This window comes from Channa argus, chromosome 5, assembly GCF_033026475.1.
Source record: "Channa argus isolate prfri chromosome 5, Channa argus male v1.0, whole genome shotgun sequence".
NCBI lineage: Eukaryota > Metazoa > Chordata > Actinopteri > Anabantiformes > Channidae > Channa > Channa argus.
In genome coordinates, this window is record NC_090201.1 from 23,387,372 (window position 1) to 23,400,879 (window position 13,508).

The 13,508-nt window shown below is 39.3% G+C and overlaps 1 protein-coding gene and 1 long non-coding RNA gene across 7 annotated transcripts in view; one reads left to right on the forward strand and one right to left on the reverse strand.

The window, feature by feature from the left end:
* The window catches only part of arhgef10la (Rho guanine nucleotide exchange factor (GEF) 10-like a), a 99,423-nt gene that overhangs the window by 757 nt on the left and 85,158 nt on the right, over window positions 1-13,508 (forward strand). For 5 of the 6 annotated variants that reach the window (XM_067503347.1, XM_067503344.1, XM_067503349.1 and 2 more), the window contains exons 2-3: window positions 6,043-6,342; window positions 8,097-8,124. In XM_067503347.1, coding sequence (XP_067359448.1) covers window positions 6,048-6,342; window positions 8,097-8,124 — 323 coding nt within the window. In that variant the 5' untranslated portion in view covers window positions 6,043-6,047. Of the gene's footprint in view, window positions 1-584; window positions 715-6,042; window positions 6,343-8,096; window positions 8,125-13,508 lie in introns of those variants that run through there. The other variant, XM_067503345.1, reaches the window with a different exon arrangement.
* Window positions 9,020-12,793, reverse strand: LOC137127033 (uncharacterized). The gene is made up of 4 exons (XR_010914367.1): window positions 10,190-12,793; window positions 9,798-10,003; window positions 9,604-9,639; window positions 9,020-9,466 (listed from the first exon to the last, which is right to left on the reverse strand). It is a non-coding gene; the product is annotated as an uncharacterized lncRNA (long non-coding RNA).

Genomic DNA, 13,508 nt, shown 5'->3' on the forward strand with positions numbered 1-13,508 from the left:
GTTGGCTGCTCATCCAGCACCCACGCCTCTGGCTAGCTGCTTTTCAGCTGCACAGCAAAGCCTCCACCGCCTTAGGCTATAAAAAAGAGAATCCCTGGCCTGGGCCTGGCCCTAACCATTGCAGTTTGACGGTTGCTGCTCCGAGTACAATAGCCCCTCCCAGGATGGATGTCACACTGCTTCTATACTCAGCAGAATAGAGAGGGGAGATGGGGAGGAGAGGGGTGAAGGGGGAGCTAAGGGACCTCTGACCAAAGTCATTTGCATTTTGAGCTCGTGCACTGTTTCTGCCGGATGTCCAAGAGCCTCTTTTATTCAGAAAGTCCATGGACTCACTGTATCAGATTTTTTTTCCTCCTCAGTCACAGCCCAGCACTTTCAACACACATTAACAATCCATCCATGCATGGCCTGAAACTACCACAAAGACTATACTATCAATGGGACCCTTTTCCCTTTTGCCACACATTCACCCATGAACACTCACGCAATCCTGTGTACACATGTGAGGCCTTGGTGCTCAAGTACACAATTAGTCATTTGATAGTGGCGACACGCCTGCTAAATGTTTACTGATGTATCGTATTACGGGTTCCTCTGGGAATGTCAGATAACTAACTAGTAGAAAGACTTTAGCAGTGTATTTTAGCAAGTATTTTGCCATTACGCCTCATCACAAAGGCAAAGCCGTGCAGGCTGAATTAGGCAGAGAAGGTGAGTGACAGCTACTCAATGGGAGCTTCATCTTGGAACTGTGACTTAATTTGGACACTTGTAGTCTTTTCGGGGACAAGTGATAAATAAAAACATGCTAACAAGCAACTTAAAGTAACAATTAGAGCGAGAAATGTGACGCTGTATCGTACTAAAGTATTTCGATTTTGTTACTTTTACTTCACTTCATTACAGAGGGAATTGTTGTACTCCACTACATTTATCCAACCGTTATAGTTGCTTTGCAGATGCCGATTCATAATACAAGATAACAACTGATAAATGACATCATTCTTAACTAAGGAATACATTTCTGAATACAAGTCATTTCATGAGTGTTGCTGATTTTTTTCAAATGATGAGAAATCAGTTTTTCTCCTCTGTACATGAATTAAACTAAACAAGGCCTGAACATTTAAAATTTCTGCAGATCCTGTATTCATGGGGCACATTTGGAACAAATATGACTTAATTCATTCTTACATTCATGTTATAAATAACATCAAGTTTAACAGTGTTTAAAATACTCACTACTCTAATACTTGAAAAATAGTTTTTATTATTCAGAATAATGTCCAGGGAAAGTCACTTCTTAGTGGACTGACTTGCAATCAAGTATATATTTATACTTAGTAGTTTAATTTGACTAAATAATTTCAAACAGTAATGTAGTGCTGTTTTAGGCACTGTTGGAGGTGCCTGCAGTTTTACCCGAGTACTGAATGTTGTGTACTTCTGCCAACTCTTATCATCAGGAAAACTGAATGGTGATATAATCTTCCGTGACTTACGTGCAAAGTTAAAGTTTTTAGTTTTGTTGGTTCACCTTTTCTTTGATATACAATAAGCAGAAAAACTAAAATGCTATATAGTAAAGATAAACTCCACTGATTTTTCACATAAAGTGACAAATGTTCTAGAGAGGACCAAACCTGTGGAAACTGTCATAAAGTCCACTGTTGCTCTGCAGAGGCTGTGTTAAATAACCACATCTGAGCTTCAGTGTGAAAAGCTTGTTGCTGGCATTAGAGCAGAGGTCTAAGAATGTGGGTATCTGTGGTTTATTTATGAAGACATATATCTCAATTTAAAAATACATGTCTAATTTATTTTCCAGATTTTTTAGGCTCATTGCTGCAATCAATGTTCTAAGGGGTTATAAAGTAATTGTCTCCGTGGGATGTGTTTCACAGTCACTGCTGCAGCGATAACTGCTGACAGTGTTAAATAAGGGGGCCAAATCAGCAGCCCAAAATAGAATAGCTTCTAAATTCCAGTATTGCGGGAGTAGCCCTTCAGTGGGCAACATGTGCACAAATATGCCTGACATTTAAGTAACAGGTTTGGTGGCTGAGGTTTTATAACATCTGCATGGAAATGTGATTAACAAGACATCACCCCCTGCAAAGTCCCTGCAGTCCATAAAGTAACTGACTTTCATTAGTTTCTAATGTCTATGAGGGACTGCATCACTAATTGAACTTATCCTCCCCTATGAAAGTGTCTTCACAGCTCTTCCAAGTGATGAATTCTTAATGGAGCTAATCACAGTAATGATGCAGCCATATCTCTGGAAGTACCCTGAAAACTGAAAAAAAAAAAGAAAAAAGAAATCGTTTCATGATGTAGCTGAAAATAAAAGGGAAGAGTGTAACTGGCTCTTGGAATCCAGGAACACTGGCACTAAACAGTCTCCTGTGATCAATAATCCTGTCGAGCCTGTGCATAGACACTACATAATAGTGATGCTGTTTAGGATTTACCACCTCTGACACATCATATGCTGAAATATGACTTCTAACAGGGAAATATTGTGATTTTATTGCTTTCACAAAATCCTTCCTGATAAATAAAAGCATTATCTGGCCAACGCATTTAGGAATTTCTTATCTGTCTTCAGTATTTGTACAGTACAGCACACATATGCGTCCAGTACACTATTGTGCTGTGTGCACAAATGGCAGATAGGAGGTGGATGTTATCCCCACAGTGTCCTTGACTAATGTGACACCACCGCAAGCACATCACTGCTGTTGAGGACTGACTGATTACTGGAGCTGCTCTCTAGCGCAGGAGGCACGTGAAGGTCAGACGGGCTCCTGAATGAATAAAATGTCCCCGAATGTTGTGGGAACATGACAAAAAACTGCAAGGGAAGTAGAAAGAAACTCTCTCAAATATGCACAGATAACCCTCTTATCGTCTTGTGTACAGTGCGGTATGGTATTCCACGTGGCTTTTGGCACAAAGTATTCAGAAATTCATATAAAGTACATTTTAAATTATTCATAACATTTCTAATATATAATGCAATAGGCTTAGATTCTCCGGAGTACAAAAAGCTTTGGTGCTGCTATGTTTAAGCAAATCCTTGAAATCCACAAATGTCTGTGAAACAGGCTCCCACTCAGATTGTTATGCCTTTTGACAGCCACAGAAAGACATATTCCGTCTGTTGTCGAGGAGCTGTTTTCATTTCCTAAATTGGCCGAGTCAGATTTGAACCTCTGATAGGAAGCCCTCTGGGAAGCAGATGAAGAATTGAGTGCAATAGGGAGAGTGGCCTGTGCCTGGCACTCTTTGTTGTTGTCAATGCTCCACTGGTCTCTCATTGTCTGCTGAACGTTAGTGTGTCATTTTCTGTTAAGACAAACTTTAAATTTGCTGTGACAGTTTTTGTTAAATTTTCAAATGCTGTTTACTCGGTCATCACCAGTGGCTGTTCTTAGCCATTGTCTGCTGAGAGTTCTGACTTCCACTGACCAATGGCTGTGAGGTTTGTCTCCGTTTGGTCAAACACAGCTCTCTGTAAATCAGTGACTAGAAGTGTGGACATATACTTTAGATATAGAATCTCGTTTTTCAAGCATATTACACACCCTGTACTGCTTTGTGAAATTAATCAAAAATACACTAGGGAGCTGAAATGGAATCATTCACCATAAATAAGATGCAGAATGCAGATGAGATCCAAATTAGTAATCAACAATTTGGTAGATTAAATTGAGAAAAAAAAAGTAGAGGAAATCATGCATCTCCTAAACAAACAAAATGTACCAAAGTACATGAGACATAAAATGGGACATAATTTAAAGTTTTAGGTTTCAGTGGGAAGGTAGACTGCAAATGCGTGACCTCATGTGCCACGGATCGCGTAGTGTACACATAGCTCCCTGTTTTCTGCACACACACATCCTCCCTCCACTCATTACCACATTTGGTACACAGTGGGAGAGTTTTTAGAGCTCTATGTAGGTCAGGGATAGGGTGTGTAGGAGTTGGTTTCATCTCTATTCTGTGATGTATCTTATTTTCCCCTCAAGAATAGCTTTCACACAGCACCACTCCCGGGGCTCTTTATTTTTTTAAGCCGGAGTCCGTTTGATGGCTTGTCCAAATGCCTTTCCTCAAACAAAGTTGTTCAGTGCCTGTCATTTTGAGTCTGAGGAGGGCATTTAAAGCAAAAAAAACTTTTGGGTTCCAGTTTTGTATCGGTATTAGCAAACTGAACTGGCATTCAAGACACCAGCTTGTTTTGCTGATTTGTAATAATGTGAAAATATCAATTACATCCCCAAGATGTTTAATCCAATAACAATCATTCGAAGAGGACACTTTTTTCTTCTGATACAATCAACAGGAAGTTAAATGAGCCATGTTACGAGCTGCTCAGCCGTGGCCCAAATGACCTGTGAGCTAATCAGTACAACAGTGATGAATGTAGAAACAATGCTTTCTGAGGCTGAGCAGAAGTTTTCATTCCACAAAAGAGTCGTTGTTGATCTGACCAATAAGTGGGCCGACTGGAAAAACTGTGTTTGTGGTACAGAAGAGGTGACTGGTTCCAAAGGCTTCTGTGGTATATACAGTATTGTAAACAAGCAGAGAAATTCGTGCCATTTTCTTTTCACAACTTTTTTATTATTTTTGAACCACAGTATTAACAAAAGTGTTCAAACTAAACTGTCAGCAAGCTGTACTAAAAGATCAGGAGAGCAGTAAGTGACATCATGACAGCAATTGCATCCAGGTTACGCAATAAGTGTTGACAATGAATTTCACAATCCTTGAGCAGCGTGTTTTTCATGAAACTGGCCCATGTTCAGCTGCCTCTGGTCCGAGCTGTCGTTTTCCCAAAGGAGCCCGGCAAACTGCCCTGTCAGGCCCGACAATGTTCCAGCACTGGAAACCGTTCAGTGCTAATCGAAATGCAAAGCAGATGCAGGGTTCAGGTTTGGTACAGCAACATGCAGAAAAACAGAGCCTGTACGTCATAGTGAATCCCCACTTTGCAAAATACAGTAATTTAACATCTTGTGTGCTGCAAGTTAGTACCGTAAGGGCATGTACCATGTCATGGACCATTTTCCTTCTTTTTTTTTTAAACTTGCAACAACTATCTAATTTCCATGATCACAGCTGACAATTTATATTAACAGCTATTTTTTAAAGAGCTAGCACATGTTTAAAATCACTATAAAACAAACGCTATGCGTGAATAATTAGGTTTACACTATTTTAAAATTAATTCAGAAAATATCTGATATAACTTAAATTGACACAACCAAATTAGCTGCATAGGTAATTGAGGTCTTTAGTCTAATGTTCGGGCACATGTTTTGGTCAGGGGCTGTGTAGATACCTTAATTAATCTGGCACTAAACCTCTTCAGACTCTGTGATTTAACAATCTTTTCTAACAGCCGTTTGTCACATTTACTGCACAGCACTACTCTGTTTTTCTCTAGTTGGTTTTTCTCAAAGCAGCTGAAATATAGAGTTGTCTCATGTGTACATAACTTATAAACGGTCAAACAGTTGCCTAATTTACTTTCAAACAAGCACTCTAGGGTAAAAAGTTACATTTGGTTCATTTCAGTTTCGTTTAGTACAATACTGATTTTATTTCGGAAGTGTTTGACATACGGCTGTTTTTAAGCAGCTTTGGTACATTTATAAGAACATTCCACTTGTCCAGTCCATGTACCTTCATCCAAAATAATTGGAGGACAAATGTTACAACAACAGCCTAATGTCAGTACTCTGGAAAAAGCACATTAGCCTACATGCAATAACTCATGGGTTCATATTAAGTGCAGCTTATCATCAGAAGCATAAGTGTGTAAAGGATGTGACCTCAACATATTTTGGATTATTTCATTTTGAATAGCCATATTTGTAGGTATTTACTTTAGCATCCCTGGGATCTCTAATAACATGGAAGATTGATTATATCTTTTAAAGCTCTATTCTATATTAAATCTTTTTCTCTGTTAAATCTTTTTGATTTAAAGATAAATTACAAATTACAATTTTGTCTCTTTCTCAGGAACTATGTCTTCTGTGACTTCTCAACAACCACTGAAGGAGGATGAAGAGGAGGAGGATGAGGAGCAAGGGGAGGAGTTTGTTTTTGAGGACAGTACAGATGAGGATAAACATCAGGAGGACGGTAAAGGAACTGGCTCTGACACTTCCAGATCTGTCCAGGGGTTCAAAAATGAGGACAGTGGGACATCGGGGAGTGCATCACTAACAGTAACAGACAGTAAACAACTTCCCAATGCGTCACCTCCCGCTGGACGGGAGGACGTTCCCAGCAAGGAAACTGCTTCAGTTTGTAAAGCAGGTAACACATTTTTCAAATCAATTTTAGTTGTTCAGAACAATCTAAAAGTGATTGTACTCAAGTGGGACTTGTAACTCAGATTCAAGTACCATACGACTAAACTTTTTAAAGATGTTTTAAAGGCAGTATTAAGCTGTACGTTTGAGCAACTTATAATATAATTATTTGTAAAATAATGTAGCTAATTCCCTCATAAACTAATAGTGATCAGTCATGTGCATTGGGGGCTGCTGGTGAAAATAATTGTGTTATAGTTTTAGTATTTTAGAATATTGGAAGAGGATATTTCATTTTGTTTATTGTGAGTCAATTGATATTAATAATATTTTACCCTTTACCCTTTTAATATTTACAAAAGGGCTACAGCCACTCCTAGCATCAGAAAAAAGATAGAAAATGAGACCGTGAAGCTCCACACGCTGCCAAGGCTAAGTTACAGATCAGAAGTAAGACAATAAGATTCCGCACTAAGGCAGCACAGACTGACAGAATACCGGAAGTTGCAGGTACACACACGCTTTTCAAAACGCTGCGACGTACTGTCCACTAACTGAAAGCTATTCCGTTACAGTTGCTTTGTTAAAGATTTCCCCAAACTGTCCCGCACACTCACATTGTACTTATTTTCATGGGTGTAGAAATAGATAAAGCAAAAAATGAAGCCGGCTTAAGAAGCATCAAGCAAACAGTCGGGACTCAATGTTAACGTTCTTTGAGGTGAAATGACTGATTGTGAAGCTAGCGACAAGCTAGCTAAGAGCTAACACCAGTTTTAGCTCAGCTAGCGTTAAGCTCGGTGATTGCCACTACGAAGCCGAGGTTTTCGCACACCTGCTATTGTAGAAACAATTATTAAATACCAAAATGTATGTAGTGATCTGTGAGCGAGGAATACATGTAAACACAAACTATTTACTTACTGGAAGCCGTTTTTAGGCGCAGATTAGCCGCGTTCTCTAAACCTCCACCAGCCCCCCGCACAGTTAGCGAAGGCTAAGGCCATTCATCTCTTGGTAAGTTAGACATGAATTAGCCGAACAAACAAATTAAAAACAAAAATGCTACACAGATATTGTATCATAAAATGGAAGTCACAGCACAATTAGTAAAACCAAAAAACTAATTTGAAACGCATAGTGAAATATAAAGTTAAAGTAAGCTTTGGTTAGTGGAACGTGGATCTGATCAGCTTTTCATAGTTACCAGAAAAGTTAATTTCCCCTTTAATTGGTTGAAATGATGTAGATAAAAGTATTATATGTTTGCCAGCTGGCTAACCTTTCTAAACAGACGGGAAATTTAGGTCTTGGAGAAGTTCTGTTGGACAAAGTGAAGTTATCATGTTGTCATGTACCATTGAACAGGTGACCAGATGTCATATAGTGGCATGTAAAAGAAATCAATTGTGGCATTTGTTAAACACCACCTTCCTTTGAAGATATAGCCATGTACAGCCATTTTTACTTGTGATTACTTTACACGGTCTGCTTAATTATTACAGACTTGCACAGCATCATCTTAACACACATGCATTTGTGTGTTAAATAACTTTTAACAGTAGTTTTTGAAAGTTTTGTCCTGCATATGAAAAGTAACAGAAGTAATCACAACAAAAACTAACATTAAACGTTTAACTTTTTATTTAACTTTCTTTTTTAGATTTAAAAAAAAAAAAAGAGTTGCATGTCAAAATTGTACTTCCTTTGCTTTGGGATAGTTTGTCTTATGGTTTGCTGTTTTCCTCATTTTGACAGATGTTCCAGTTAGTGAGTCAGCCAGCTGGTAAGTTGCCTCTCATTCCTGTCACAATATGTGGAAAATTACTAGTGGGCGGTGGAGAAAGTGAACTCAACATCACACCACATCAGTGTTATGTCATTATGTCTGAGATAATGTCATGCTTACACCGCATTCAAACACGCCACAGTGGATATGAAGTACTGTGATGTTACACTCCATCTTTTTGTACAACATTAAGATGCCAGATGGCACGTCACACCTACGATGATAAGTGGTAATGTCAAGTATAATGTCATCTTGCTCTTACAGCCTAGAAAGTATTGCCTAATTTATGATGTGGTATATGAGGGGCCTCGTGTTTACTTCAAAAAGCAGCTTTATGATAAAAGTCAAACTGTTTTTACAACTTAATCGACTGAATCAAATGCCATACCATTAAAATAATGTTGTGCTTTATTAACACCTGTGCTTTTCCTGCCTGTGATATGTAAAAATATATGATTTGAAAAAGGCCTTTAGAAACATTTTTTAATTTCATTTTTATCGCATCTTGACAGCGACACAACTTAAAGCCCTACACACATGGAACACCCACTTATTTTAATTAATTTGGCAGATTAGACCTCTCCACAGGACTATGTGGGTTTGTATGACATCTTTGATACAAGTTAGGGTGGGACAAATTACACTTATATCATTCTTTTTGATACGTAGTGTGGTGAGCTCACATTATTCCCTGCAGAGTTCCGCCTACCTCCAGCTTGAGTAATTGCGTAATCACCCAGAATAACTGAAAACACCTGGTAAATAACCCAAAATTTTGGCACACAAGTTTGAAACAAACTACATGATTCTATGCCACAAGGGGTGACTTTAGCTAACTTTACTACTGGGATTTGCGTGCAATTGCACACTCACAGATAAGAGTTCCTCCATACTCATTTGAAAATATTTTAATCAAAGCCTTTATTTCTGGTAACAAAGTAAACTTCATTAGCAGAATACGTTTCTGGCTGAGGAGTACAGTTAAATGACCCCAGTCAAGAAGACACCTTGCTTTAAGGCCTTAGCACAATTAATTATGATATATATTGTTTATGGATTCCTCTGAGGCGGCTGTCTTTTTTTTTTTTTCCTGCCCCCCTTATTTTTGGTCATATGGGTCATCAATAGTTGTTGGTCACTGCAGTTGCGTCTCATGTCGCAACTTTGCTGTAAGAAACGGCAAAATGCATGCAAACGTTTAGCTGAGACTCGCATGAAACTTCAAAATTCCCACTAATCTCTTTAAGATACAGTCTGTCTAAGACAAACTTCTTCGTCTTCTGTTTCCTTGAGCTGTGGCGGATGAATTTCTTCTTCTAGCTTTTTAATTACATCAGACCTGCAGTAAAAACCAATAGTTGTGTCAGACTTTGAATTTGAGGATTCCACATTTAACAGCAAAGCATACAAAAGAAATTAAAGAAATTAAATTAAAAATGTAAATGCAAACCTAGTATCTCATTCTCGTGTGCTTACCATAAAATTCCTCTTAGCACACAGTAACATTTGTTTCTACAAAGCAGAGGAAAATATTGTCACAGTAGTCCAGTGAGCTGTTGATAGTCCTGTAATTGTTGAAGCCTTTTACCAGCAATATGTTACACACACGTCTCTATGGACCTTTAGTTTGGTTGATAAAAAGTACAGAGAGGATATTTATTAGTTCTTACCCCTTTATCAGCTGTTAGTTATGTGATGTTATGGCAATGCCCTTCAGACTTTTTCCCACAGCAAGTTACTGTGATCCCCACGTACACGTACAGTAACTGTCTCTGCCAAAGGTGTTTATGTCCATCTTGCCTGCTATTAGCCACAATCTGGTCTTTTCAGGATCTCTCAGAGGGAAGTCTTACCCAATTTCACCCATCGCTCGTTTCTGTAAAAGCAACGTGGATAAAGGCAAACATGAAACATGTTGGCAGGAACAAATCCGGGTTGTCTGGTTGGCAACCGGAGAAGCGCTGGAGTTATTCTTCTCACACAAGCACTATTTTATAATACAAGCACAGAATATGGGCATGTTTTAACAAATTATTTGTGTCCCAAATCAACCCAAAATTACAGTATTTCAGCCATTGGATCTGCTAACCACACATTTGGTTCTAAGTGAACCCTGTTCATAAATTCTGAAGTAAAACACCGGGGCAAAGGTTACAATAACAAGCCTACACATGGCTCGCAGAAAATATCCCTATGCCACAGCTGGCAGGGAACTGCTGCCAGGGGAACAGGGACATTTGCCTTTAACAGACTTTGAAAGATGCCAGCTCAGATTGGGATTAGTGGGAAAGTTGAAGTTTTATGAGTCATAGCAAAACTTTAGGGCGAATTTTGCATGGAATGAGGGTTGAACATCTTGGTGTCTCTCAAAGTGGAGTTGCATCCTGGATGAGATGAAACAGAATAGCAGAATAATAGAGCAGAATAGCTGCAGCAACCAAGACCTATTGTCTTGTAGATTTAGGCACCTTGATACTGTAGTAAGAGCAGCTTAGGGGCAACTATTTCTTTTACCTATCTCCATTTAAAAAGTAGTTATCTTCTTTTATGGGTCAAGCAATTAGATTCTCATCAGTAAAATTTTAAATGCGCATTCAAATGTAATTTCTATCTGTAACACACGAGGGATGTACATTAGTGTCTCTTTTGAACGGCTTCAACCAACTGCGTTATTTTTACTAGATCCCTTGCTGTTAAGTTGAGTCTAAACCCTCTATGGTCCAGACCTCATCAGAATAATCCCTCTTCAGTCTCTGCAGCCTACTCGATAAATCATTACAGGTGCCCTGGTTTTAGGGAGGCCCCCTGTCTGTGTAGGAAGTGTGCTCAGAAACCTCTACTGGTCGTTGACTTCAGGGTTTGGATTCCTGTGAGCTTTCCTGTGCTGAAAAGAGCGGCTTGTGTTTTTACACAGGTGTTAGCCCGTGTGTGCATGTGTTTCGGTGCTGTGCATACTGTGTGTTTGTGTTTGTGCGTGTGCGTGAATGACTGTAAATATGTGTGTTTGATGGCGTGCGGTGGAGTCACAGTGAGGTCTTGGCAATTTCTCATGCAGGCAGATTTCTGCTGAGTGCACATTTCCACTTTGGTTTAGTCAGAAGTCTGTCTTTTAAAGAAGAGCTATCAATAGCACTTCCCAGACCCGTGGTGTTAGGACTGTCAGCACATGCACCAAATCTGTCAGCAGTTTGAGAATAATATTACCAAAATTACTTTGCGATTGTTATTGCAGAAATATGAGTTTTCTTAAAGCTGCAGTGACAACACGTCTGCTCGTTACAGCTATTAGGCTCATGGCGGCATTTCTCTCCTGTGAGTTGTATGTGTGCTGTGGTGTTTGATGCCAGCATTTGCTTGGGACTTCACTATTTACCCCTTGACAGATAGCTTTCATTAAACGCACTGCATGAAACCCCAGCAGTGATTACATTAACACAAAAGGTACCATGACAACATTGCATATATGTGCCTGTTTTAGTCAGTCTTAGAGAGTGTAACTTTACTTTTAGCCCCCCACCCCCCCAACCCCCCACAGTAGTAACTTTTCTTGTTTGCCTTTACCTTTATGCCCTTTTGCAGCTGTATAGAATTTTACTCTTTTGCCCTTGTGAAGAAACTCATCTAATGTAGCTTGTTTTGTTTTTCACAGCTGTTTTTTTTTAAAGACCTCTCACCTTGTAGTTGCCTCAGTAGGATGTGCAGTGAAAGCAAAAGCAAAAAGGTGGTACTGTAAAAACAAACGTGTATATAAATAAAACGAGAAGTCATGAACCAAATGCTTTAGTGATATCTACTGTAATTGGAGTCTGTCAAGTACAGAGCAACTTTAGGCAGCAACATTGGCTGCATTGTGGGAATGGTTTAATGTGAGGAGTGGGAAGTTGTTTGCAGAGGAGATTTATGACCCGAGGAAAACAGAGCTGTATGGTCAGCACAATGCTTGTGCAGTTATAAAGAATACCTATACACAGGAGAAACCAGGGGGCAAAACAGGCAGAGCTATAGCATGCAGCTCAGCCCTGGCACAGCCGAAGGGAATGGAAACAGATGAAAATGGGAGATTTGCATTCAGGCAGCTTATTCTTTAGGCTTTGCCCCAGGCTATGTCATTTGCATTGAAAAATGATTTCTGCTTCTCTCCTTGAGCTATATGACTCAATAGGGTCGCAGGCGCAGATAAGTTGTGAAGCGGGTGCGCAAAAGAAAGCCAGGATCAATAGCTACACTGCTCAAATCACTCACACCTGACATGAATGCATGCAGTCAGGCAGACAAGCTGTATATCGCTATTGTTCTCCCTCCATTCTTTTTCCACAGAAGCAATTTTAATGACAAGAGATCAGTTTGTTGTATGAAATGTGCTGACAAATGGCTCTTTATTTTTTTTTCTCGTGGGTGGAGATCACTTTTGTTCTGTAGATTGAGATAAATGATCCGAAATCGTGGAGAATGCAGCGGAGCAATACTTTGTAGTGTTTTGCAGCTTGACACCTTGCCAAAACCAAATGGCTACTATCATCAGCTGTAATATGATGAGTTGGACAGACCTTGTATCTAATTCTAGATATGCATTTGGCACAATCACAACCAGAACTACTGCTGTATATACATGGTGTTTAGACTGGTATCATTTTAATTACAAGGTTGTATTATGTTGTCACATGTATGGTTATGTAACTTTTAAAATCTTCTTCTATTCAAATACCATTTAGAGTTTCTGGAATAGCTGCTGAAAAAGGGAAAGAAGTTTAAGAAGAAACTTTTTTTTTCATTGATATACATTCTTTTTTACTGCTGTGAAATTATTTTATTTATGGTAACACTGATGCTACAAAATACTAACTTTTACTTTTTTCTTTCCCTCTTTTGCCTTCTTTCCTTCAGACTCATAAATGCATAGTTCATGTGGTCGTGTACCCCGCAGGGAAAGATATTGTTGCAAAGTAAGATCATATAAAATAGAGGTGTGTAAAGCTGCCTTCCCAATAGTTCCAAATTACAGATATTGTGTGCACATCATTTTCGTGGCATGTCTTGTTTGTCTGCGAGTTGCCCATCACTCTGAGTGGCTCCTGCGGCTGCTGCTGGCATTGTGAGTGTTGCTGAGGTGTTTAGCAGAGGGGCAGATATAATTAGTGTGGACGGGACTTCCCTACATGCTGGATCCTGTCATATTATCATTCATGTGGGGGAGGACAATCCCTCCCTGGTAGCATAAACACAGGCCACGTGATAGCTGTGTCAACTACATTTTCCCCTGTGATGTCAGAGCCTGTTTTAATAGATGGCTAAGGGCACATTTTCATTTTAAAAGCCAGCAGTGATTATAGTAAGCCGCTGGCAGGACAGGTAATGATGTGACAGTGCTCAGGGGCAAGTTT